Raw genomic sequence first — 26464 nt, forward strand, 5'->3', positions numbered from 1 at the left:
TGAGGACACTGTTCTCTGCTAGGTAGAGCTGTGAAAACAAATTATTATAGCCTACTTATAGTCTTCTAAGATTGAGTGCCACTCTCTAAACCGTTAACATGAAAGGGAATAACTCCCTGACTGTGGTGGTGTTACAAGCATTTCTGTCTAGCATGTTCCTTCTGAGTTACTTGGATTTCTGTAATTTTTAGTAAGGAAGTGGCCAAATAGCTTGCATGTGTTCTCTATGGTCACCATCGCTCACAACTGAACTGAAATTCAGCAAACTTTTTAGAAGCACAATTCTTGAGCGGTCATGCTCATGACAACTTCCATCTTATCCTATCTGCTGGGACATTCGCAAGTCCTCCCTCCCTCCCTCACGCACTCTGCAGACATGCATACTGGATGGAATGCGTGGGTGTTGCTCTGCTAATAGAAGGCATCTGTCAGCAGAATGGTGAAAGGGACAATTTTTGGCAATTCCTTCTCTTTCCCTTGAAGTATGTATTGGTGGCCTTTTCGAGTGGGTGGGAAGTATGATAATAATGATCATAATAACAATGTTTATTATTTTATTTTATTTATCCCCTGCCCATCTGGCTGGGTTTCCCCAGCCACTCTGGGCAGCTTACAGCATATATAAAACATAGTAAACTATCAAACATTTAAAAACTTACCAGTACATGGCTGCCGTCAGATGTCTTCTAAAAGTTATGTAGTTCTTTATCTCCTTGACATCTGAAGGGAGGGTGTTCCACTACCGAGAAACCTCCCCCCTTGGTTTTGTTGTTTGTTTGGTGGTTTTGCTTTGTTTTATAACGGGTAGAGGGGATGCGGGTGGCGCTGTGGGTAAAACCTCAGCACCTAGGACTTGCCGATCATATGGTCGGCGGTTCGAATCCCCGCGGCGGGGTGAGCTCCCGTCGTTCGGTCCCAGCTCCTGCCCACCTAGCAGTTCGAAAGCACCCTTAAGTGCAAGTAGATAAATAGGTACTGCTTTATAGCGGGAAGGTAAACGGCGTTTCCGTGTACTGCGCTGGTGCAGGCTGGCCAGAGCAGCTTCATCACGCTGGCCACGTGACCCGGGAGTGTCTTCAGACAGCGCTGGCCCCCGGCCTCTTAAGCGGGATGGGCGCGCAACCCCAGAGTCGGTCACGACTGGCCCGTATGGGCAGGGGTACCTTTACCTTTACCTATAACGGGTAGGCAACCTAAGGCCCGGGGGCCGGATCTGGCCCAATCGCCTTCTCAATCCAGCCCGCAGACAGTCCGGGAATCATCGTGAGTAGAATGTGTGCTTTTATTTAAAATGCATCTCTGGGTTATTTGTGGGGCATAGGAATTCATTCATTCCCCCCCCTCCAAAAAAAAAAAAATATAGTCCGACCCACCACATGGTCTGAGGGACGGTGGACCCAGCCCACGGCTGACCCCTGTTTTATAAGTTGTTTGGAGTTGCTCTGGCAAGAAAAAGTGACTAACAAATTTAATTAATTATATTAATAATTCCCCTGCAGGCAGCCCCTCATGCCCTGCAAAATCTGTTAAGGGGTGTTTTTTAAGCCTCTGGAGCACATGTTGAGATGGGGGCCGTAGGGAGAAGGAGGAATTGCTGAATACTGCCTCACTCACTGTTCCACTGATGGACACCTTCCACCAGCTGAGAAACACATTGGATCCCAACCATTTTCAGCAGGGGAATATGCGATATAAGATCTTTCATTTCTTTTTAGACACATGTGCCATCTGCTTCTCATAACTGAGCTCAGGGCAAACCTGTTTTGCCTGCCCCTGATTTTCGGTAGAAGCCACTTGTGGGCAGCTTTCATTGGCCTGCCCTGATGTCTGTCACGATCTCTCCCCACCCCCCACCCCACCTTCTTGGAACATATTTTCATATGACTTCTGGCTTCTCCTCCTCTAGTGCGGCAGACAGTAGGTGTTTAGAATCTTTTGCTCATTTTTTTATTTATTTTTATTACATGGCTTGTTGGATCATCAGGTTCTAATGAATTGTCATTAAGGCAGGTGTGGGCCTTCATATTTTGCTTGTGAGGACATTTTGGTCAAGCCACACCCACCTGCCATACACATGTGGGGCCGGTAAGGAAGCTTCAAGTGAAAGCAGGGTTGCAGCTGCCTGCAAAGCCCTTTGCAGAGCACTCCGCAAGACCCAACGGTCAGCTGATTGTCACACGGTTTGATTGTGACATCAGGTGATTGACAGAAGAGTGGCACTGCCCGCTTGCCAAAAATGGCACGTTGAGGTTGCGGGAGATAAAAATCTGTGCTGCTGACCAGCTCCAGTCCTGTTCCCCACCCCCGGCGTGCTACCAGGGTGGACTTGATGTACGGTAAATCAAATCGATTTAAATCACAATTTAAATCACTAGTCAGTAAGACTTGATTTAAATCACTTTTTTTACAGGAAGACTCATTCTTGCTGCTATAATCTTAATATTTACAACTAGATGAAGGTTTCATTTTTGGAATAATAAATTTTCAGTGTAGTTTTTACAGTTATATCAAAAATTACTAATTTGGTTATACTATTAGAAATACAAAGACAGGTAATTATAAAATTATTGTTTATATTTGGACAACTTTTCTGCTGTACTTTATTGGAAGGAGAAAAATAATCATTTTCTTAATAACAATTTAAACAGTTTATTTAACAAAACAATAACATTTTAGCATATGTATTCATGTTTGTTAACTGATGTGGTTAAACGATTATTATTTTTTTAAAAAGCCTTAGACTGAGTTTTAGTACACATGAAAAACTTAAAACAAATCTTTATTTCCTGATGAATAGCCTTTGGATTATAATGTAACTTAAATAGACAACTGTCTTTAGAAACATTTTTCCTCCAAAAGCATTTTACAGTGGTACCTCTAGTTAGGAACTTAATTCTTTCTGGAGGTCCATTCTTAACCTTAAACTGTTCTTAACTAGAGGTGTGCTTTTGCTAATGGGGCCTCTTGCTGCCGCTGCGCCACCGGCACACGATTTCTGTTCTCATCCTGGGGCAAAGTTCTCAACTCGAGGCAACTCTTCCAGGTTAGCAGAGTTTGAAACCTGAAGTGTTTCTAACCTGAGGCATTTGTAACTCGAGACACCACTGTATTTTAAAAATCTGATTTAAATTAAAAAGTCCAATTTAAATAAAACTGATTTTCATATATATATATATATATATATATATATATATATATATATATGCTTTCGTAGATTTTCACGGGTACAGGAATGTAGGTTTTGGTGTCTTCGGGTGTCTTCCCGTGTAAGAGTCGGGGTGTCTGGGCGACGTTTCGACGAGGTCTCACTCGTCATCTTCAGGCTGGTGCTTTCGGCTTCTTGTTACTGGAACAGAGCAGAATCTAGTGTTTGAGTTCCTATAAATACTGTTGAGGGGTGTGGTGTATAGCCTCCAACGTTCTGGGCAGAGAGGAAGTTCCTAGATTAGTGTGCCTTTTCTTCTTTTGTTCCTTAATTACTTGAGGGATATCTTGAGTGATTTCATGAGTGATATTCTGAATACCACTGGGTGGGTCATTAAGTGTAGATTAGTTGCTAAAGCTTTCGTGTCTTGACCTCTTGAGCTTGTGAAGAGTTTTTCTGAGAAGATGGCTGTGCTGCATTTAGTTGTGCTCTGGCTTGGCTTCGTGTATAGGGGCGAGCTGTAATTTTGTGCCTTGTGCCAGCCAGATCTGTGTAGGGATTGCAGGGGGGTGCAGCATCCGGAGGTGCCACTATAGTTTGGCTACTGGATGGAGTCTGTAGTATGTCTGTGGAGAGGGTCTGGGTTTGGGTCTGGTGTGGTTGATTGGTGACGGCGTTCTGTGTGCCTCTGGTTCTGGTGTCGGTTTTTGTGGGGAGGGCTAATTTCCAGATGTCAGGCAGGCGGGACGTGTCGTCACGCTTGTTCATGTTGTGAGGGTGTTTCTCTATCTCGATGGCTTCCATGATTATTCTCTTGTGGTGATGTTCCATGTTAAAGAGCAATTTGGAATCTGCAAAATTAATTTCGTGTCCTGTTTCTTTCATGTGTTGGAAAAGAGAGGAAGTTTTTTCTTCTTTTTTGACGGCATTCTTGTGTTCTGCGATACGTGCATTTAATTTATCTTTTATATATATATATATATATAAAATCATTGATTTTCATCCTCCCTGCCTGCAATCCTGGTTTAAAACATGTAATCTTCTTGCCAACGTCAAAGTGAGCTTGCTGAAACTAACCATAGTTAAGCATAACCACAGTTCCATGTTTGAATGACATGGCAAGCTGTGGTTAAGTAAGCGGAAACCGAAATTCCTCCTCCCAGTCACATGTGGAGAAGGGTAAAAACAAACGCCCAAGGCTTGCTGTGGCTCAGTCACATTATGCGGGGCTACAGTTTAGCATGACAATCAAATGCAGACATAAATTGGAATAATGGGTTGTTCCTCATTGCATAATTGCTTGCAGGAGTTAATCATGCAGTTACACCCGCATTTTATAATGACGCCTAATTATTTGAAATATAGACCCTGAGAATTCAGCAGCTAAGAAAACTCTTTGTTTCGTGCCATATGATTGTTGCAACATGCTTGACCCAAACAGTGGCTCACTGTTGAGCGCTTTTACCCTTTCTTAGAGGGGGTGATGTTTAGAGGGGATTCCTTGCCCATTAGCAGCATTTGAGGGTTAATAGAAAAGAGTGCCTGTGTTGGCTTGTATATATAGCTGGAAGAACTTGGCCAGTAACCGGATTTAAAGCGTGTGGGAGGTAAAGCAGCCTAATAACAAAAACAAATCTCTTGGTGTCCTATAAAAGGGAATGGAAAAAAACTGATGGAGGACTCACATTGGAACAACTTGTCATGCTTGTTTATAAGTAATTTTGAAAGGTGGTTGGTTTACATTACTACTGTGTTTAAATGCTTGCTTTATTTATTTATTAAACCTCTTAGTGCCTGAGAGCTGCCTTATGTAGAAAAAAACTTATCCTCAATTGCTGGCTGTGTACAGATGATAGAATTTTAGGGACTGGAATTGTAAGTTTATCATTTGCCTGTGTACATGTCTGCCTGTGGTCTTGGCTGCATCCAGCTTTGAAGTTTTCATAGCTCTTGAACTGCATCATAGGAGGAAAACAGAAAACAGCCTCAAATTATGGTTAAAGCAGTTTTTTGAAATAGGGGTGTGGGGTGGCGGGGTGGCATTACACACAGAAGCCCCTCGCTTGTATGTTGCTTCCTCCCTTTGCCCCCTACACCAGGGGTCGGCAACCTAAGGCCCATGGACCCCCACCGCCCACTCGGTTGGCTCTCATGCGTCACGCTATACTGGCACAGAGCAGAGTGGGGACCACCTTCTGCGATGCTGGTTGGCTTCCCATTGGCTGCAGGAAGCTCCTGCAGCCAATGGGATGCTGCACAAGCCTGCTGCACACCAGAAGGAACGCTGGAAATAGCGTTTGCACCTCCGTGTGTGCGCGCACTCCGGCCCAGCGCGGTGCCTGCGGGATGGTGAACTGGCCTAAGCCACAAAAACTTTGCCGACCCCTTCCCTACACTTTTGTGAATTTACCACTTACTCTCAACAAGCCATACTTTACTTTACTTTCAACTGAACCTGGGTAACTAGGGTTTGCAAATTCAGGAATGCAAACTAGGACCAAATTCGGCAAACTGTGTTTAAGGTTGCTGTTTGTTTGTTTGTTTATTAATATTTTGAAGAATATATACATATGTACCCAAGAGATGGATGCTGGAAGAACACATGTGACACGTGACAACTACCAACACTTTTGTAGGGCGGCTTGCCTCATGCTTTCAAAAATACTTTGAAAAGACACGATTTCTGCTTAAATAAAGAAATAAAATTAAAATCTCCTCCACAGAATTATGGTCTCGAAACGGACAACATGAAGAACTTGCTTCTTAAGCTACGAGCTTCTTCCAACAATCTGCAAAACTACATTGGCAGCCGGAGGAAAAGTTCAAATTATGATGGAAATACCTCACGCAAGCCTCCTAATGAATTCCTTACCTCAGTGGTGGAGCTTATTGGTGCTGCTAAGGCTTTGCTGACGTGGCTGGACAGGTAGGATATCTTGTATGCTTTTAAACACAAACAATAAGAAGGTAATCCATATCTTTTAAGAATTGTATTCCCTCCTCCAACCTCCCCCTCCAAACATCCCCCCGCCAAGGCAGACTTTAAAGGGAAGCTGGGACATAGACATTTTTCCTTGCTTGCCTTCCAGGGAGTCTTTGTTTACAAATAGCATTTATCTTGCAGTATCTTAAGTGTGGAAGTAGGACTTTTCCAAGTGTCCTTCAGCATGACAGCACCTCCACATTGGAACTCCCTGTCTATTGATATTAGGCATGTGCCTTCGCTGTACTATTTTGGTGCCTGTTAAAAATGCTTTGTTTCAGCAAGTCTATACAGATATGTAAATTCAACACTTATTTTAATATCTAATTTTATTTTATAATGCGTATTTTAAAAACTGCTGATTTTTATTTTATTTTTAGGCTAACTTGTTTTTAACATCTGATTTTATCAGCAATTTTAATTTATCTTCATATAAACTGTGTAGAGTTTTTGACGATTAAATGGTATATAAATCCTGTTAATTTTTTTAAAAAAGTACAGTAAATAATATTGCACCTCAAAGTGGTACTGTTTTCCCATATGCTACTGCAAGGAAGGATTACATGGAAGTTGTCCACTTTGCACTGGGCCATACTTGACCCAAATTCCCTTAAAACAACAATGAAATATAATCATTCCATGACTTACAGTGAAATCCTATACATAGCTGTCCCATTGAATTTAGTGGGGTTTCCTCGCAGGTAAGTGGTTTAGGATTGCAGCCTGAATTTTCTGTTTCTCCACTATGGGATAAAAGGGAATTTGGAGTCGTCCCAGAGAAGTGAAGGAGGCAGAAAGCATTCCTTTCATCTTCTGGCTAATACTGTTGATAAGTTAAGGTAGCTTTCATCAAGTTTGTGCCTGCAATCTGTTTTGGACTGCAACTCCCATCAGCCTCATCGAGCACGACTGTGCTGCCAGGGGCAGATACGAATTGTAGTCCCAAAACAGCTGGAGTGCAGCAGGTTGGTGAAGGCTGATCTATGGAGACAGTTGCGGATATTTCCCCAGTTTGAGGCCCGAGATAAACACAAAAGTCTCTCACATCCTGCCAGCCCTCCAAAGAACCCTGATAGTGTGACAGGAAGAGACATCATGAGAGAGATTGTGGAAATGACAGGATCTTGTTGGGAAGCTGGAATGGATTTTGTTTTTAACCAGGGCTTGGAGCTGTTGACTGGCAGCTCTCTGCATTCTTTCTTCATCCACATTATATTGTAGTCCCCCCCACACACCCTTCCCAATTTCATTGTTTATAATACAGTATGTGCATACAGTGGTACCTTGGGTTAAGAACTTAATTCATTCTGGAGGTCCGTTCTTAACCTGAAACTGTTCTTAACCTGAAGCACCACTTTAGCTAATGGGGCCTCCCGCTGCTGCTGCTGCGCCACCGGAGCACGATTTCTGTTCTCATCCTGAAGCAAAGTTCTTAACCCAAGGTACTATTTCTGGGTCAGTGGAGTCTGTAACCTGAAGCATATGTAACCCGAGGTGCCACTGTATTGTATTTGTTGTTTGGTGAACTGCTTAGAGACTGTCTTAGTATATGTAGTATGTAAATATGTAATAAATTCTTTGCAAATCTTTCTTTTGAATACTGTGGACCAGTTACTTAGTTTCAGGCCTGCTATATGTTGTGGCCTTTCCTGGTTTGCTTTCCCCTTTCTATCCTTACGCCACCACTTTTGGCAAAGCACAACGTGAAAGTGGGACAAACCTCGACTTTCCCGTGATCAGAAGAACCGGGTGAGATGAGAACTCATTGCAAGCAGAGTTTTCGATATCTGGATTAGGGCATAAGTGTGGTCATTGTAAGCAGCCATAAAAAGAGTTAAGACCTAACTAAAAAGGTTTTCTTTTAAAACAACAAGCACGGGAGTTCATAGCAGACCTGTTATTAAATATACTAAGCTTGTGGTAATGACTACTGTTGTGTGGCCTCTCTTTTTTCTTAAAGACACATTCTTTTCTTACCACAGGACGCCGTTTACAGGGATAGCTGACTTTTCTGTAACTAAGAACAAAATCATTCAGCTCTGCTTGGATCTTACTACCACTGTTCAGAAGGTCAGTTGATACACTGTGTATATAACCCACCAACCAATCTCCATCTGACCTTGTTCCATCCACATTTTACAAAAAGGAGGGCAAAACGTTGGGTGTGTGGAAGTAACCGCAATACAATTTTACATGTAGCTTGGTAACAGAACAAATTGGAGTCCTGGGGATTTTTAGAAATCATTAGAGGAAGCAGGTGTATGGAGACCGTTGCCAAGTTTTGTTGCTCTGGCCTCCCACAGTCGACACTGGGGGGGGAACCAAAACCCTCCCAGTGTTGTTTTTAGGAATTATTTACTTGGTAAGGCTATTAATTTAGCTTGTTGTAAAACTCCACACCTATAAGTCACCCAGTTACTCTGCAGCATTTTATAGCATGGGTATGTGGGCCACATTTTATGAAAATTTGGGCCATGTACAAGCATTAATCTTCCCTAGATAATTTGTAATGCTTCCTTTATTTGAATTTTCTTTTTATCGACCAGTGTGGTATAAAGGCTGCCTTGTGATAAACCAGTTCTCATTATGCGTAGCTATGTGTGTTTTCTGCAGTAGCCCCTTCAGTTATAAAACTTTATAGTAGACGGGGCACATCTCTGGTTCTATTTTAAATATACTTTAAATGCTCATTTCTTTACTGTGGCCTTTGGGGGTTGATTTAGGACATTGCGAATGTTGAGATGTATTTTAAATGACCTATTTTGTCTTCCTCCAGTTTTATAATTTTAAAACAAAATTAGATAATGTTAAGTTTTAAATATTTTACTGTTCTATATTTATATGAATGTAAACCACTTTGAGAGGCAGTCTTCCCTGAAAAGTAGCATTGTTGCCCAGAATCTAGCAACATGGCTGCTCACTGGCCATGCCCCTTCCCATCTTGGATTGAATGCTAAATATTTAAAGTCTCCCCTAGATTTAAGCTGGGCTGTCCATCTTGAAATTTCTGCTTATGCACTGTTTCAAAAGTAGAGAAAACACTATAATCTTCTAAACGAGCTTCTTTTAGTTCAAAGTCTCCTTGTAGTTTTTGCTGAGTAAATAATACTTTGGCTTGAATTCTTTCAGTGGTGTGTTTGGAGAGGGTTCTTTTATTTTTGTGTTAAAAGTATACACACACACACACGACCAAAGGCTTTAAATGTGTGCACACATTCTGAATCAAGAAGTGCAAATGGAGTTTCACTGGTACAGTAGAGCTTTCCTGGCCACAGCTTCCAAACATTGCCCCCCCCCCCCGCCCCGAAACTCGAAGACCTTTCAGAGCAGAGTGGGATCCAGTGTCGGAGTGTACTGTTAAAGGGGGGTGGGGACCAGCATAAATCAGAGCTTCCTGCCCCCCTTGTGTGAGCAGAAATGCCTTCTGTTCATGAAAGGCACAATGCATGTTGTAAAGTGCATGTTGAAAGGGAAGGCTTGTAGCTCAGTGGCGGAGCACACACTTCTTATGCCAGAGGTCCCAGGTTCAGTCCCTGCTGTCTCCCGGTAAAGGTAAAGGGAACCCTGACCATTAGGTCCAGTCGCGGACGACTCTGGAATTGCTGCACTCATCTCGTTTTACTGGCTGAGGGAGCCGGCGTACAGCTTCCGGGTCATGTGGCTAGCATGACTAAGCTGCTTCTGGCGATCCAGAGCAGCGCACAGAAATGCCGTTTACCTTCCCGCTGGAGGTATCTACTTGCACTTTGACGTGCTTTTGAACTGCTAGGTTGGCAGGAGCAGGGACCGAGCAACAGGAGCTCACCCCGTCACGGGGATGCGAACTGCCGACTTTCTGATTGGCAAGTCCTAGGCTCTGTGGTTTAACCCACAGCGCCACCCTGGCCGGGCAAAACATCTACCTCCTCTCTGAAACTGTGGAGAGCTGCTGCCAGCCAGTGTTGACAATACTGAGCTAGATGACCTCTGTTTGACCCTCTTGTTTCTTTAACAAATCATTTTACCTCTTGTGAGTAAAGGCTGTGTGATAGAGAGGACCATGTGTGCTAGATGTGATATGCTTATATTTCTTGTTAGCGGAATCAGATCATGGAAGGTGCAGATATGTTGCCAGAATCACCTGTGGATTTTCTTGCAAATGTAAAATGGATTCCTTGGGTTCCACTGGGTTTTTCTTGTAGAAGGTGCATGCAGAATCTGCTTGCATGAAGGGAATCGTTGCTGCATGTGAGTAACTGTGTTTCTGCATGGAGAGCAAGCCTCTCTGGACCGTTGCCAAAGGCATCTAAATGTCAACTGTATTCCACACATCTTTGACTTACTGTACAAGTCAGCAGTGTCAAAAGTGTCAGTTTACTGCTGCATAAGGGTCTTCCGCTAATAGAATATTTGCTTTCTCTCTTTTTTTAAAAAAAGGACTGCCCTGTGTCTGAAATGGAAGATAAAGTTCTCAGTGTAGTAAGTGCAAAAGTTTCTGTTTAAACTCTTTCTTTGAATGCCTTCCTGTTCAAAACTGGTCTTAAGAGACAATACTGATTTGAAAAGAAGCTTTGTGTGTTAACGGAGCTCACGTACCTTGTGCTGCTTGCATTGCATTCTTCTCTATCATCCGAGATGGAACTCCTGCCCCGTGTCTCCTGGGAAGAAGCACAAGTTCCTTATTGGATGATAGAGAAGAGTGGGAATCAGGAAGTGCAAGAGATCTGAAGTCACTTGTAGTGTGACACTTTGGAGCAAGTGGAATGAAGCCAATTGCTGCTGCTATGCTTCAAGGTATATAAATGAAGCACACCGCTTTTTATAATTTACTGCTGAAATACTAAAGTAACAAACTGAGGGCTTATTTTGTTTTGCTTGCCTAAGGAGTTGCCGGCTAATTCTTCAAACATTATTGCATAGGCATACATTAGCATTCTGACACATGAAAAAGTCCCGACACCCAAACATTCAAAAGCCCAGGAGCAGTAAAGCTGTCAGTGTGGCAGCAAATGTACCTCGTTCTTACAGAAGACCTGCACTGTTTCTAATTGCACTTGGTTTGAAAGGGAGTTTTCCCAAATATTTTTGCAGTAGTCTTGTGACTGGAAGAGGGATGCATTGACATGCTTGTTATATTTTTGCAGTGGTTAATCATCTCTTCCTGCTTTTGGCATGAATCAGGCTGTGTTCTTTGATAAGGCCTTCCGCCTGCTGATAGATGCTTAGGAATTCACAATAGCTAAAAATAAACACACACACACATTTCAATCGAACATAGAACAATTAAAGAGCATTTTACCGTCCACCGCTCCCAATTTTCCATATTCCCTTCCATGTATGCATTGCAGTGGTTACTACACTTTTTGTTTTTGCTTTTATTTATTTATTTAACTGTAAAAAATGGCATGTGTGTTAGTCATTTTGTTAAGTATTACGTATACTGAGTCAGATTGCTATCCCCATACATCCCACCCATTTTTTTGGTCTGTCAATGCCTTTTCTAAGGTCTTGGGGCTCTTCTTTTTCACAACCTTGCTGGCTGCCATCCATTTAAAAATGAGATGCCCTAGCTCTTGCTTAGGGATTTTGTGTATGCAAAGTGTTTGCTGCACTGCTAAACTTTACAACAGCTGCTTCTCACTTTGCCTACATTGTCCTCAGAATGTCAAGGCACCATCCTGTATGTATTAGCTGTTTGGTGAATCTTTAAATTTTTATTGCTGTTTTACAATAAATTTTAATTTTCCCCCACCCAACAAAAAACCCCAAACATACATCATTATTTTGAATTAAAGGCAGCTTACCTAACAGTGAAAAATAAAAAAATGAATTAAAAATAAAATGTTAAAAATTCCACCTGCATGGATCTAATTAACCGTACCCAAATAGAAAAGTCTTTAAATGCTTATGGGTGGGGGAGGGGAGAAATTCTTAATTAATGTGGATTTTTGTGAGATTCCAGGGGGAAAGGATGTTATTGTTGAGGGGAACCACAAAGAAAACGCACATTTGCATTTCCTTTTTTAATGATTTGGTGCATAAGTGATAAAACTGAGACGATGTTCTTGATCAGTGATGATGAAAGTCTTAGGATTTAAGAGTGGAGGGAGTCTCCAAGAATCTGAGCTATTTAGGGCTTTAAAGGTCATATACAATTGGACTCTGAACAAGGCGTCGGTGCATATGATGATCTGACCCTCTTCCTTTAAGGAGTAGGCCATTGTGCTCTTCAGTATCCAAAGCTTCCCAACTGTAAACAAGAGCAGCCCTTTGTGGAGCTCATTAGTGGCCTTGCTTCAAGTTACAAAGGCCTGAATTATGGCTGCAGGATTTGAATATGTCACAAAGGACCAGCAGCTTTCTTACCAGATGTAGTTGATGAAAGGTAGTGCTGGCAGCTGCTGCAGCCTATAAATCTGGATGCCGTGACCCCCTTTACTTGCGGGGAGGACAGAGGGGCTGCGTTTTGTTGTAAGGCAAAAATAATCCTGGTGTTCTTCCTTTGTTTTAGTCCAAGGTTCTAAATGGAATTTGCGATAAGACCATCCGATCTACAACTGATCCGTTGATGAGCCAGGGTGCGTGTCTCGAGGAGGTTCATTTAACTAACATCAAACCTGGGGAAGGCCTGGTAAGAATGTTTTCCTTCCTCAAATCCTGAATTGCTGCCCACTTAGCATTTTTTCAAGTGCATTTATAGTGGCCTAGTCCTTGAAGGCTAATGTGATGAAACTGGTGTGAGTTCCAGAACTCCACGTGCACAGGAACTTCCAATCTTTTCTACAAAGAATAGGGGATCCTACTGTTCAGTATCCAACAGAGAGCTCCTTACTAGCATTGATACCTTTGTAAGGTAGCCATTACTGCTGCTGTTGAGCTGTAACATTACTAAGAATGCAAATGTCAAGATGCTGACAGAAGGAACAAGTTATTTAGTTTAATAATGTAAAAACTAGACAATAAAGACCTTCCCCTTTCAGTGGCAATAGGTTTGAGGTAAGCAGAGCTGTTTGAGTGGTGTATACCCTCCTCAGAAAATGTTTTGCACCAAAAAAGAGCCGAATTCTGCATATATTGTGTGTTTATCAAGAAAGGTTGCTTACGTTGTATCCAGACAACAGGTTTTCAGGAGACATTGTTGTATACCTTGGAAAATTAACATATTGTGTTTTCATTTTGTCTGTCAGTTTGTCTCCCGGCCAATCAGGGTCTCTGAGTCAAACTGTTTTTGCCAATTTTTGTTTGTGTAGCTCATGGGAAGAAGCTACAAATAGCTCCTGGCAACAAATGTGTATATTTTGGTTTTGCTCTCATGGACACCCATTGGATAGTACACCTCCACTTGGAGCTGTGTGCACGTGTGTGATGATGGGGAAATATTTTATTTTAACTACACAAAAGGATGCATTCTTATCAGTCATCATGCCCTGCCAACTATACAATTCTGTGATTCTATACCTTCACATGCAATTTAAAGGACTGAAGGGGAAACCCAAAAGGAATCCTTGGCTCAGCCTTGCAATCCAAGACTTTTTCCTTATCCAGGTCACCCTAGGAGTAAAATTGTCTAGATCAGATCCTTCTTCAGTTTTGCTATTCTGTTGAGTTGCATGAGACTCAAGATAAGCAATTCCCATTAGAAAAGAGGATTTGAATTGATGAACTTTTCCCTTATCTGCAGTGAGACACTCTCTCACTCCTTTTATACCAGGGGTGGCCGGTATGGTGCCCCCAGAGGACTTTCTTGGTGTCCACAGCACCCTGCCACCTCCTGGCCTGTCCCCCTGCTGAAATTAGACCTGAAAGCAGCATTCTGTTGATATCAGTAAATAGTTTGTAGTGTCTGCTTGGTTGCAGTATTTGTTGGATGCCACTGACAAATCCTTCAGTGTGTCCATGAGTCCAAAAAGGTTGGTGACCGGGTTTACACAGTTAAACAGTGTTTCATTGGGACTGGTGCCAGAGTGGGATTATGGGAAAAGTTGCTCTTCATAAATAGTTGTCTCTATAGAGCCTCAATATAATTGTGGATGCGCTATAATTACTGTTGTGCTAAATTTATCTTTTTAACTATCCATCTTAGGGAATGTATATAAAATCTACTTACGATGGCTTGCATGTTGTTACTGGAACAACAGAAAACGTGAGTATTTTTTAATGTTTTCCTCCAAACAGAATTAATTAAAGCTATCTTAGATGAAGATGAGATCCAAGAAGCAAACTTGATTAAAAGCAGATTCTGAAGTCATATTTTTATTTATTTGGGTTTTGCAACATTATCATTAACTTATCATTGACTGTGGTAATTAAGTGTGTGCTTGTCTGATGGTGTCTGCCTGTCTAATATCAACCCCTTAGTTTAGTTTGCAGTATGCAAATAGAGAAGAGTGTTTCAAAATGCTGCTGGGGTTTGAAATAACTGGAATTACCAGAACTATTGTTGAGTAAAGCGCTTATAGTGTTTGGTCTAGTAAATGCTAGCTGAGCAAATATGTACTTCCATAATGTGCTCTGTCCTTTATAAAAGCAGCAGCAGGATGTTTAGACTAGTAATAGAATGTAAGATTCCATTTGCTTCCTGGGACAAACACATTTTTCAAGATAACAGAAACAGATCTTTTTAATTGCAAAACCTCTGAATGGTCAAAAGGGAAAGGCTGGTTGAATGATAACATTTCTGCTGAACTGAAAGACAGCGCTTGGCAGAGTTGAGAATGAAAATACAGATTTTGATGCTGATTGTAAAGCTTTAAAAACTTATACATGTGCAAGTGTTTAAATCTGTCAGAATATCTGATGACTTTGAGTTACAGTTTGAATAAAAGTTCCTGGATTGCATGGCACATATATCTCAGAATTTTATAAGCATGCAGACTGTTACTGATTCCCTCCTTCCCTAAAGAAAACACAGCAGGTTAGCAGTCATAAACCTTTGGATCTCCTTTATCTCTCTTAGACCTTGCTTGAAAAATCCTAGCTTCCTTTCTTGGGGACTGCATATCTCCACAGAGGAGCAAGTGATTTACAATTAGTAGAATGATTCCTTTCAGACGTGGAGACTAGACATTGCAGTTGCTGCTGCTTCTCATTCACTGTCTATCCAATAGTGTAGATAAAGGAGAGCCTGAGATGGTAGATATTAAAGCTCTCGAGTTATTCAAGAGGAGCGAGACGTGTCCGATTCCAGTCAGGTGACAGGATTTCCCAGTTGTTTTTAACGGCTTGTGATTTCCTGCTTTTGGTGGGAATGATCTGACCCAAACAGAGCTTTCCAGTCATCTTGCAAACACTCATGATGCAAGCCTAGAGGGCTGTATTGTTTGTTTCTTTGAGAGCTTTTGCAAACGGATTTTCGTAATCCTGACAGATATTCCTTGGTATGCGCAGTGCACATTTTTGGACGTCTATGATTGCGTACTCGGAGAGATCGTCTGTTGGATTCCTTGCCAAATAGGTGTTTCCGTTCCAAGGGAAAAGGGAGTTGCCCACTGGAGGTTCCCTGTCTTCCCAGGCATCTTGCCTCACTTTCCCAATAGCTTTCTTTTATGAAGGTGCTGCTGCTGTAGTTTTTGCCCCCGGAATGCGTCAGATCAGATGGTGAAAGGTGAGGGAGTCTCTCCTAATGAGGCTTTCAGTTCTCATCCCAGGTAGCCCAAGGGGATTGTCCTGTCCTCCATTTCCCTTGATAAGGGAACAGAGGAAATGAGACATTTGTTTCAGTTCTATGAGTCACACATTAGCTTAGTAGTGTACCTTTTCCTTTCTCTATGAGTGGGATGTCAGGAGTATCACTGGATGTGAAGTGGTCATAATGGCATTGGAGACATTTAAAGCAACAGCTGCAGGAGAGTGCTGTCTCCTGGACAGAACAGAGTAAATATTTAGGTGCCAAACTGCTGCTTGCTGATAGTTAACAAGGCAGACAGCAGGCTCAGTTAGGATATTTGTGATAAAAGTTTTTTAACACCTCTATCTTTCAGTACACATAATTGACCCTGCAGCATGTTCCCTACTATTAAGAGAAATCTAGTTAAATTTGCAAGCTTTTTGTTAGATGAGTAAGCAGTAAAGAACATGCAAACTAAAATGCTTCATGTGTGCTCGAGACAGGTTTTAAAACAAAAGGAACGTGGTGTTCAGGGGTATAGCAGCAGAAATAACTAAAATTGTATGTCTTAGAATCTGTTGTTCTTAAAGGTTTTTAAAGTTTTTGGGGGGTGTTCTGCTAAAACTCCCAGTTGGTTTAGTTCAGCCTTCCCCAACCTTGTTCTCTCCAGATGTTGGACTGCAACTCCCATCATCCCCAAGCATAGGTGATTGTGACGGGGGCTGATGGGATTTGGAGTCCAGCAAACAACTGAAGAGAGTGAGGTTGGGAAAGGCTTGCTTAGTGTTTTTGCTTTGTCAGGGCCTAAGTATACGGCAGTGGTAGACCATGTGATATAACTGGGTTACTGTTATATAGAAAGTTGTGTGCACACGTAGCTCTAAAGTGTGATATGGAAGCTGTTCCCTTCCTCCATACTTCCCATTCTGAAATGACTTCATCCACTTCTCTGTCTCCCTTCCCCCTGGGGTGGCCCTGTGTTTCGGAGGTGACCCCCGCTGAGAGAAAAGTGCTAGGATTAAGCAGTTTCAGGTGGGAAAGCTCAAGTAGGGGAAGCTTTCCCTGCCTGGTCCATGCTGTGCCTTAAATCTCTTCCTCAGATTTATAGGTTTTCAGCATGACTGTGTCATGTAGCTACCTAGCTGTGCCTCAACAAGTAATGAAAACACCCCCTTTTTTGCAACAGTTCTTCTCTCTCTCATTCTGTCAAAATAATTTTGGTTTGTGACTCTTTTGCAACACAGACTGGGGCTCATTCCCATTGCTTGAATTTATGATCCAAGGACTCACAACAGAAATATGTAAGCTGCCTCCCTTAAAATCTGAGATGACAAATGGGACCCAAGAAGACATGTTGCAGTTGGGAATGCTTCTGCTTAGGGCAGTGGTGTCCAAACTTTTTCAAAGAGGGCCAGATTTGGTGAAGTGAAGGGCCGTGGGGGCCGACCAAAGTTCTTGACCTTTTTTTAGGGTTGAAGTTGTTAAGGTTTTTTTTAAGGATTTTACCCCAGGAAATAAACTGCCGCAGGGACCAGATTAAACTGATTGGTGGGCCGGATTAGGCCCCCAAAACAGACTTTGGGCATGCCTGTGTTAGGGAGCCAGTCGGCCATGTTTCCCTTGAGGATAGTTCATTTTCTTTTCCAAGTAAAGCTCAGTATTCCATGGTTGCCCCTTTTTGGCCAAATAGCTTTTGGCGTTTGCCTTGAGTTTGCAATTAGAGGACGTGATGCAGGGTAATACTGAGACTTTGTTGGATCTGTGAGAACAATTTAATCTAAATATGGGGAAATTGTGATTGCTGGACTACATCTTCCCATCATCTCTGACCCTTGGATGTGGGTTGATGGGATTTGGAGTCCATCAACATCTGGGACGCCTGAGGTTCTCTGACCCTGGTAAAATCCATGCAAGTTGTCACTTGATTGTAGCACAGTCAACTGCTGACTGTGAACATGTGACTCATATTCCTTAGAATTTTCCTTAGATACACAAGTGATGTGAAGTAACTCCTTTAAGAACAACAACAACCCAAACAGCATATTTTATTTTATTAAGTTTTTAAGCAGTACATAAAAATTACAAATCTCAGAATGTGTGAAGCTGGCTTTCTGTGTGTTTGTGTGAAAGAAAAGGCTTTCTACTAAGTGTTCTATGTCTTGTTTGGTGGGTTGGGAGCTTGTAGCACTCCTAGAGATTTATTCCATGTTTGGGTGTGTTTTTGGTTTTGTCTTTATCTCCCCACCACCCTCTTTCTGACAGTCAGAGTAGATTTGCCAGTTCCTGATGCAAAGAGATTTCATGGAGGGGCTACTGTTCAGTGGAAACACAGAAAGTCCCAGGTTCAATCCCTGGTATATCTAGTTCAAAGGATGGGGAAGACCTTTACTTGCAATCCTGGACAGCTCTTGGCAGTAAGAGTGGACCAGTGGAGGCTGGTCTGTTATGGTGAATGAGATGCTGCCTTACCAGCCTGCCTTCTTACTTACAACCAGTCTGTGGGACGGCACTGCTTGCAAGCTTCCTCCTCCTTGGTCTCGGTGTTGCTGCTTTCAGAACTCAGCAGGCTTATAGAACTCTGCCCTGCCAGTCCCAGTGGTCCCCAGTCACCACTGGAATGGACAGTTCAGGTCTAGTTGGACAAACAGTCAAGGATAGTATAGCCGAAGAAGCTCCTTGTGTTCCTTTCCTGCGACTCCTGCGCCTTTAACACCTCTGTGAAAAGGATAAGCTTTGCATTGCTCATCCTTGTGATGGTACAAAAACTGTTCCTGCTGAAGCTTCTTGACCTCTCGCATCAGGACAAGCCAGGTTAGCCAAAAGGAGCTTTTGCTTTTGGCAGCAGAAAATCACAGCAGAGTTTGTGGCCCTGTGAGACCTTAGGCAAACTTTTGTTTTGTTTGCTCGACATCTAAAATCTGATTAAAGGTTTATTGATTAAGATCACAGGGTGGTTTTCAACAGTTTCGGGCACTTGCTGCTGCTTTTGTTTTGTATAGAAAGGATATGCCAGTCCCAAACGTTCACTTGCACTATATAGAGGAGCCCTTGAAATAGAACCTAAGGCATGGCTATGCAAATATAAAGGTGGGGCTATGTAGATAGAAGCAGGTGCTATTCTCAGTTAGTGGCATGGTCACCACTGGCTGCTCCCAGTGATGATCTCCAATATAAGGAAATGGCTAGTTGTCCCTATAGGAGTGAATGGCAAAGAGCGGCATTATGATGCATTGTTGAGCTGATAGCAAAACCTGTCCTCCATCTGAAAATGCAGGGTGCTCCTGTTCTCAGTGCCACACACTTAATGGTGTGAACCTACCACCACCTGGGTTCCATGTTCTCAGACAAGCCCTTCCTGCTCTCACACTTCACCTGCCATATTGACCAGCCTTTTGCTGGTTATTTAATTGATAGCTGTGATGTCTAGTGATGGAGATGGCAGCTGTAACTTGCATAGAAATCTCACAGGCATGCCGATCTGCTTGGCTTTTCTGTCAAGGTCATCCTGCGGTTTTTAATTAAAAAAAAAAAACCAACTAAGGAGCTGTTTAGTAGTTTTTAAGTGACAAAGCAATGAAAATTTCAGCGCTCCTCTGTTTGTCCTCTGCAGTCTCCTGCTGATAGGTCTCAGAAAATTCATGCAGGCGATGAAGTGATCCAGGTGAATCGCCAGACTGTGGTGAGTAAAGGGCATTTCTTGTTTCCCTTTATTTTTAGCCAAGCAATTTTCAGAGTCTGAGCAAGCTCACCAGACAGATTTTAATCTTCATTTACCAGTGACTGGCCTTTTCAATTAAATTCTTGGGGGGGGAGGGGTTAATACTGGAATGGTGCTTTTCCCATTAAGGCAGTTTTCCCTAGAATAGCAAGTTGATGTTATAAATTCAGCTAGAAATTTTTATAAAAGGTTGGTCATAAAACATTTTGATTAAGGAAAGAATGAATTTCCCATCAGTTTATTCCCTTAAGCTTGTTTTTTTAAAAAAATAAAAATCCTGAGAAATACAATTCCGTTTGAAAACATTTGAGTACTGAGGCTATTTAAGAATGATTAGATGTTTTATAGGGCTCACCAAATGAAAAGTTTACTAAATGTGGGCCTGGAACATAACTATAGATTTGCAATGTCCTTCATGGAAGCAGGTAAAGTCAGAAGAATCTGCTATTTTGACTCTTCTGGAAAATTCTGGGCTGAACAGTCAAGCAATACCAGCATCTAGAACTGTTTCTTTGTTTAGTCATGGATATCCTGGGTTGGGTGAGCTGATGGCAGCCATTTCCTGTGAGTACCCTTTCTAGGCACATGCACAAAGTTGCACCTTTGAGCAGGCTAGAATGGGTGAGGTAGGGAAGATGGCAGACTGTGCCTTTGCTGCCAGTTGAAGGTTTCCACTGCTCAGCAGTCACAGCTGTTGATTTGGCTACCATGTGCTGTCTAACTTCCCCGTCCCAAAATTAAGTGCTAGGGCTTTGATTTGGGGGCCTGCTTAAATGAGCCAACTCCCTATCATAGTTATTGGCAGCTTGTTTATATGTGCCACATATTCCACCGATCTATTTATGCTCAAAACAGCTCACAGAAAATAAACTGTTTAAATTGTAATACTTTATAAAAATCCATCATAGTTTCACTAACAAGCAAACAATTGACGATTAATTTACAATATGTGAAAAGATGTAAGTGAGTGAAAAAGCTCACCAACGGGTCAGTTAACAATATCTAATGTAGCTCCAGGACTGATAGTGTTAGTGCCTAGCCAACCTACACCCCATCTTTATACCAAATAGGCAAAAAACCCCTCAGAGTTCTGGCACTGGCACCTTTATCGAGACCCCTAGGGCTGGAGGGTGCACCAAAGCAGGGGGAAGCATCCACCCCCTAATGGCAAACCAAGTCTTTCTCTCTCCCTGTCCTTTGCCCAGCCATTTCATAATCTGCCTGTCTGTTTAAAATATTTAAAAACAATTGCAGACAAGCAGACAAAGACAGCACAAACAGTATCTGCTAAAAATGGGGGAAACACGCCACCAGTGATGGAAATCATAGCAGAATCCCTTTTATCAATGGTTTTCGATCCGTTGGTTTCTTAGGGAAGTCCATGTGGTGTGGTAGTACCACAAAACCACTAGATATGGGTCTTTTGAGGGCAGTGGCGTAGCGTGTGGGGGCAGAGGGGGGGTGGCCCCAAGGCAAAATTTTGAGAGGGGCATAACCAGGCATCCTCCATGACAAGCTCCCTCAACATGACTGAGCTTCTGCTGCCTTCCAAAGCCTTAGGGCGGCAAACCGTGCCTGGGCTGGGCCTTTGGAGCTGGGGCGGTACCTTCTTTTCTGTGTGACTGGTGAAGGGACCTGTGTGCGCCCCATCTAACAAGTTTGGGCCAGCTCGCCCTTCCCTCCATATAGACTGCACACACACACCCCCGCCACGTGCCTCCATCTCAGCTGCCCAGTCCACCAGGGAGGGCGCAACACTTGCCCCACCCTGAGCACTGGCAGCCCACGCTGTGCCACTGGTTGAGGGTAAGAGGAGCATTAATCAGTCAGTTAGACCTTCATATATTTTCAGCAAGACTCAGGTGTCTCTGTATTGGTAGACATGTCAGGCAATTCCCTTTCCCCACCCCTATATCTTGTAATAAGCTTATTCTGCCATGTTTTGCCTGCAAAGTAATTTCTTAAAATATGCCATTTGGGTTTGGTTGGGGGTGTAGGGTTTACTTAGAGCAAGTGATACTGTAATTTATACGTAGCTCTCTCATCTCAGAGGCTACAGGCTGGAAGACAGTGTTCGCTGAAACTCTGCATTTTTATAGCACCTTTACCATGGCCTCCAAAAGCCTATCCTAACAGAGAAGTCTTATACAGCTTCTGGCCAAACCAAGGCCTCATAATTCTGTGGTGAAAAATGATTTCCACAATGATGTTATGGAAGGTAATTTGATCTACATGCCTCTGATGTAGGGCAGTGGACATTCTAAGTGTTTGTTTGATTTGTTTTGAAGGTGGGATGGCAGCTGAAGAACCTTGTGAGAAAGCTCCGTGAGAATCCTTCTGGCGTTACTCTATTAGTGAAGAAACGCCATACAGGCTCTTTTAATTTTACTCCTGCGCCACTCAAAAACCTAAGGTGGAAACCACCACTTGTTCAGGTAACAAGGTTTTAGTTTTGTCTTGCCTCTGACAGGCTTCCCAGTGATTTCTTCCCTCATTTTCTGCATGATTTAAATAAATTTTTGTGCTTATTCTTGAAGATGCTCAGGCTTTGGTAAGGAACAGGCGGTTAGAATGTTCAAATCTTAGAGATTTTAGTGGGATGTGAAATGGGTATAGTCTCTTGGGCCCAACCAACTTTATTAGGTCATACCACCTATCTATTTGAGCCTGGAAAATGATACTAAGCCAATTCTTGCACTAGAGTTCTGTTGTAACGCGTGTATATAAATAGCCCGTGTGAAAGCACTGAAGCTCAAATTTCAACGTATTTTGCATTGACTAATTTAACTAGTTTTGCAGCCAGGATAGAAAGGGTAGTTGATTACAAAGAATCGATGAAATCTCATTTTCCATTAAATTACCTTAGCTTTCTAATATACCAAATGAACAAGGCAGCTGGGGCTTGAAGAGAGGGGGAGAATGATTGTTTTTCTTTAATCCCTTAAGGATCCTGTTTATCAGGACAGATAACTTATAGCGAGGCCATTTGGGGCTGAGTTGCTTATAATCCTTTGGACTGATGAATTCTAGAAGTAAACAGTAAATTCTCGATGGGCTGGAAAACTAATGATGGGAGATTATGTTTTCTAAAAGAGCAGTTTTATCCAGTGTTCTTTTGTAGCCTAGCTGAGTTGTGTGATTTCCCCCCTTTTGTTTTCATGGTGGTGTTTGCATTTGCCAGTTGCCAACATCAGCAGAATTGGGATGTTGTGGCATCTCTGTGTGAGAGAGAAAGGGTGTGGAAAAGAAATGAGGATTAATAGCTTTAAGAAGAGGATGATTTTGAGGCTGAGCAAGTAATGTTAAGGGAGTAGTTTGACACTTTCAGGAAGCTAATAATTGAATTGCTTATAGGTGCAGGTACAGTTCCCACCACTTTTGTTTGTGTACTATTTAAGCTGTTGCTGGGCAAGAACGTGCTAAGCAGGTGCTTGTGTAGCTGTTTCTTAGCCTTCCGAGTTGATGAACAGGTCTGTGCCATAGGTGTCCAATTTGCATTGTTTTTCAACTCATCTCCTGTTGTGTTTTGTGCTATTCTGTAACTGTTTTTATTAGATTTTGTGCATTGCCTTTGAACGTATGTGGAAGGTTATTAAGAAAACGTGGAAGGAAAATTAAGAGAAGTTATCAACATATATTTAATATCTCACAAAAGCCTCAAGGGGCTCATTTTCTTCAGCAAGTCATTTCTATGGTTCCAGAGTATAGCAGTTCACTATTATTAATTTGGAAATGCAATAAACAAAACAACAAACTGCAGATTTTTGGTTGGATACAGGTTATTGGTTTCTTCCAAGGGTGCCTGGAGTTACACAGCCAGGTTTACCTTAAATTGTTACATGTAGCCTTATTTTCAACATCTCTAGGCAGCTAAGGAAAATGAAGCACAATCAGTAAACATAAAACAAGAAGCAATGTGTCTGTTTCCAGTGGCTCAGGTGAGAGATGAAATGAGGAATGTTGTCACATTGTAGATGGAAAGGGCCAGTTGCACAGTGTACGTCTAATTTACTTAAGCAACTACCTGTTGTTTTTCTCACTGCAGACCAGCCCACCTGCAACTACTACCCAGTCACCTGAAAGCAGCATGGATGCTTCCTTGAAGAAAGAGAAACCAGCCATTCTGGACCTTTACATACCTCCACCACCGTCTATCCCATATGCTCCTCGGTATGCCAATACCTACCTAATTCTTAACCCCAAAGCGCCTTTATTTTAGATTTATTGTTTATTGATGTGGAATATTTATAAACTGCTCACCATTCTAAAATATCATGGCGGGGTGTAAGAAATAGAGGAGAGAGAGAGAGAGAGAGAGAGAGAGAAAACGCAAAATTCACACCCATAAAAATACATTGAATCCATATCTAAAATGAACAGGAACAATATTCAGCAATGCTACTATGAAAATGCCCGATTGAATAAAAAGTCTTAAGAAAAGGACCTAAAAGAACACATGGTTGGTGCCAACCTAATTACCATGGGGAGTGTATGTTGAAATGTGAATGCTGCCGCTCTAAAAACTCTGCCCTGGGTACACATGAAACAAATTTCTAGGGTGTCTTAGGGCCCTGGTGGATGACATAAGGATTCAAGCAGGATGGCAGAAGGCAAACAGGTTCTAGGTTGCTTAGGGCTTTATGCACCAGGGCTGACTGTCAGTACAGATCCCTTAACAGGAGCATTGCACACTAGTAGCAGGTCGCTCCTCACTGCATGCTAGCCACAGCATTCTGCACCAGCTGCAGCTTCTGAACCAGCCTTAAGGTCAGCCCCACACAGAGTGGGAGTAATCCATTATCTGGAAATTCTGACTATTTTGCATGATGTATGCTGTTAATCCTGTGGAAGGAGCAATCTGAATTGCAGAGTGCTTAGGACTCACTCCAGATCACAAAAACCTTGTTGAACCACCTCTCTGGCGTCTATGATGGCACCATGCATTGCCCACATACCTTCAAGCATCCTGTCTAGGAGCTTGTTTTCAGAGAAGAACCAACATTCTTAGCTGAATCATTGGTCTAGTACCACAGTTTATGCTTTTTCTGCGCTTGTGCAGAATTATAGGACCCAACTCATGCACCCTTGATGATGTCTTCATTCCTTTTACTTTTTCTGCATTCCTCCCCCCCCCCAAAAATCTTGAATAGCTATAATGTCCCACTACTTCCAAACAGTAGTAAGGACCATCCACGAGTGCAGAATCACAATACCTTATATTTTCATTGCTAATCAAGTTCCTATCTCTTTGCAGGGATGAGAAGGGGAGTTTTGTTTATGCAGGAGGCAGCAAACCTAAACAACCCCTACCTGGTTCCAAAGGTGCAGAATCTCCCAATTCCTTCCTGGATCAGGAATGCAGGAGGAGAAGGTTTACACTTACTGATTCTGATCCATTGCCTGGCTATTCCATGGAAGCAAATATTTTTCCTGCAAAGATGAGGGAAAAAACGCAATCCTGTGGTGAGTAAATTGTTACATGTATCAGCTGAGGAGAAAAGCTGTGTGCATCAGAGTGTATAGGGCGGGCATGGGCAAACTCGACCCTCCAGATGTTTAGGGACCACAACTCCCATTATCCCTGACCACTGGTCCAGTTAGCTAGGGATGATGGGAGTTGTAGTCCCAAAACATCTGGAGGGCTGAGTTTGCTTATGCCTGGTAATAGGGTGTTGGAGTGTGTATGTGACAAAGCCTCCAATGTAAAACAAAGGCTTGAAAATTAGGTCCCCAAATCTGTCACTAAGTACCAGCCACTGGGAGCAGATAGCAGGGAAAGACTATCACCTCTATCCCTGCTTGTTGAGGAGTGGACGCACTGCTACTTCTTTTAGGATGACAGGCACCAGCCAGGATAGGCGGAGATCAAGATGACCACACGTATCCTGTCCCATCACCAGGCCACATAAATTGAAAAAGGATCCCACAAGACACATCACTCTACCGCAGCTGTGGCATCCAAATTGCTATGGAGTTGAGTGACTTCATCCTCAAAGTGTTGGGCAAATCATTCATAGTTGGCTCCAGAGATCCAACTCCCATGTTTGGGTTGACAAGCCTCTGGACCACATGGAAAAGCTTCTTAGCTGCCTCCATTGCTACTCGATAGGTGTGTTTATATGCCCTAGCAAGTGTCCAAGTCAGCTTCAGAACTAATTTTACACCACTTGTGCTCTAGCCATCTCTGGATTTGTTTCATCACCTGCAGTTTCTTAGTAAACCAAGTTGCATTCCAAAGAGGAACCCCGGAAGCGATTGTGTGACGGCCATTCTCCTATCACCATTCCACACAGAGCTGAGAGCCCTAGCAGAATTGTTGGCTCTGTCTGTTGGAAACTCCCCCAGAGCATTCAGAAACCTTCCATTAGTTTCTGGAGGCAGACCATCTTAACTGGTCCCACATTCCTACAGGGCAGAGCAGCTGCTACAAGTCCAAGCTTATTAGACATCCTGTTGCTTGCTGGTATTGCATCTCAGTTAGCTTCTTCCTATTTTGAATAGATTGTGTAAACTCTTCGCATTGTGTCTGTCATTGAGATCAGCTAATATGAAAGCGCTGTTTTCTTGAAACCCCTTCTGTGTTGCCTTTAGGAAAGCCTCGCCCGTTGTCTATGCCTGCAGATGGAAACTGGCTGGGAGGTGTAGAACCTTTCTCTAGGCCCCGAGCAATGGGGAGAAAAGGTAAGGAAATTGTGCTCTAGGATCGCCGCTTTCTTAAATGCACTTGTCTGTACATTCACTACCCTGCTCAATGCACACCTTTGCAGACAGGTGAGGGACGTTCAAAAATCATTACTGCTTTTGTTTGCCTTGTATTGCAACATTGGAAACAAAGGTGAGTTCTATAGCCAGTGTGAAACAGTATTTCTGTTCTCTACTGCACAAAGGTCCTCCTTCATTTACTTTATACAGTACTAGTTACAGATAGGTAGCCGTGTTGGTCTGCCATAGTCAAAATAAAAAAAAATCCTTCCAGTAGCACCTTAAAGACCAACTAAGTTAGTTCTTGGTATGAGCTTTCGTGTGCATGCA

The 26464-nt window shown here is 42.6% G+C and overlaps 1 protein-coding gene across 1 annotated transcript in view; it reads left to right on the forward strand.

The window, feature by feature from the left end:
* CNKSR3 (CNKSR family member 3) overlaps positions 1-26464 on the forward strand; it is a 62603-nt gene that overhangs the window by 31538 nt on the left and 4601 nt on the right. The window contains exons 3-12 of the mRNA XM_082215265.1: positions 5869-6071; positions 8111-8198; positions 10545-10586; positions 12619-12738; positions 14191-14250; positions 19325-19393; positions 21721-21867; positions 23478-23602; positions 24687-24895; positions 26024-26113. Coding sequence (XP_082071391.1) covers positions 5869-6071; positions 8111-8198; positions 10545-10586; positions 12619-12738; positions 14191-14250; positions 19325-19393; positions 21721-21867; positions 23478-23602; positions 24687-24895; positions 26024-26113 — 1153 coding nt within the window. The remainder of the gene's footprint in view (positions 1-5868; positions 6072-8110; positions 8199-10544; positions 10587-12618; positions 12739-14190; positions 14251-19324; positions 19394-21720; positions 21868-23477; positions 23603-24686; positions 24896-26023; positions 26114-26464) is intronic.

The sequence above is a fragment of the Podarcis vaucheri genome (assembly GCF_965113315.1).
Source record: "Podarcis vaucheri genome assembly, chromosome: 3".
Taxonomy (NCBI): domain Eukaryota; kingdom Metazoa; phylum Chordata; class Lepidosauria; order Squamata; family Lacertidae; genus Podarcis; species Podarcis vaucheri.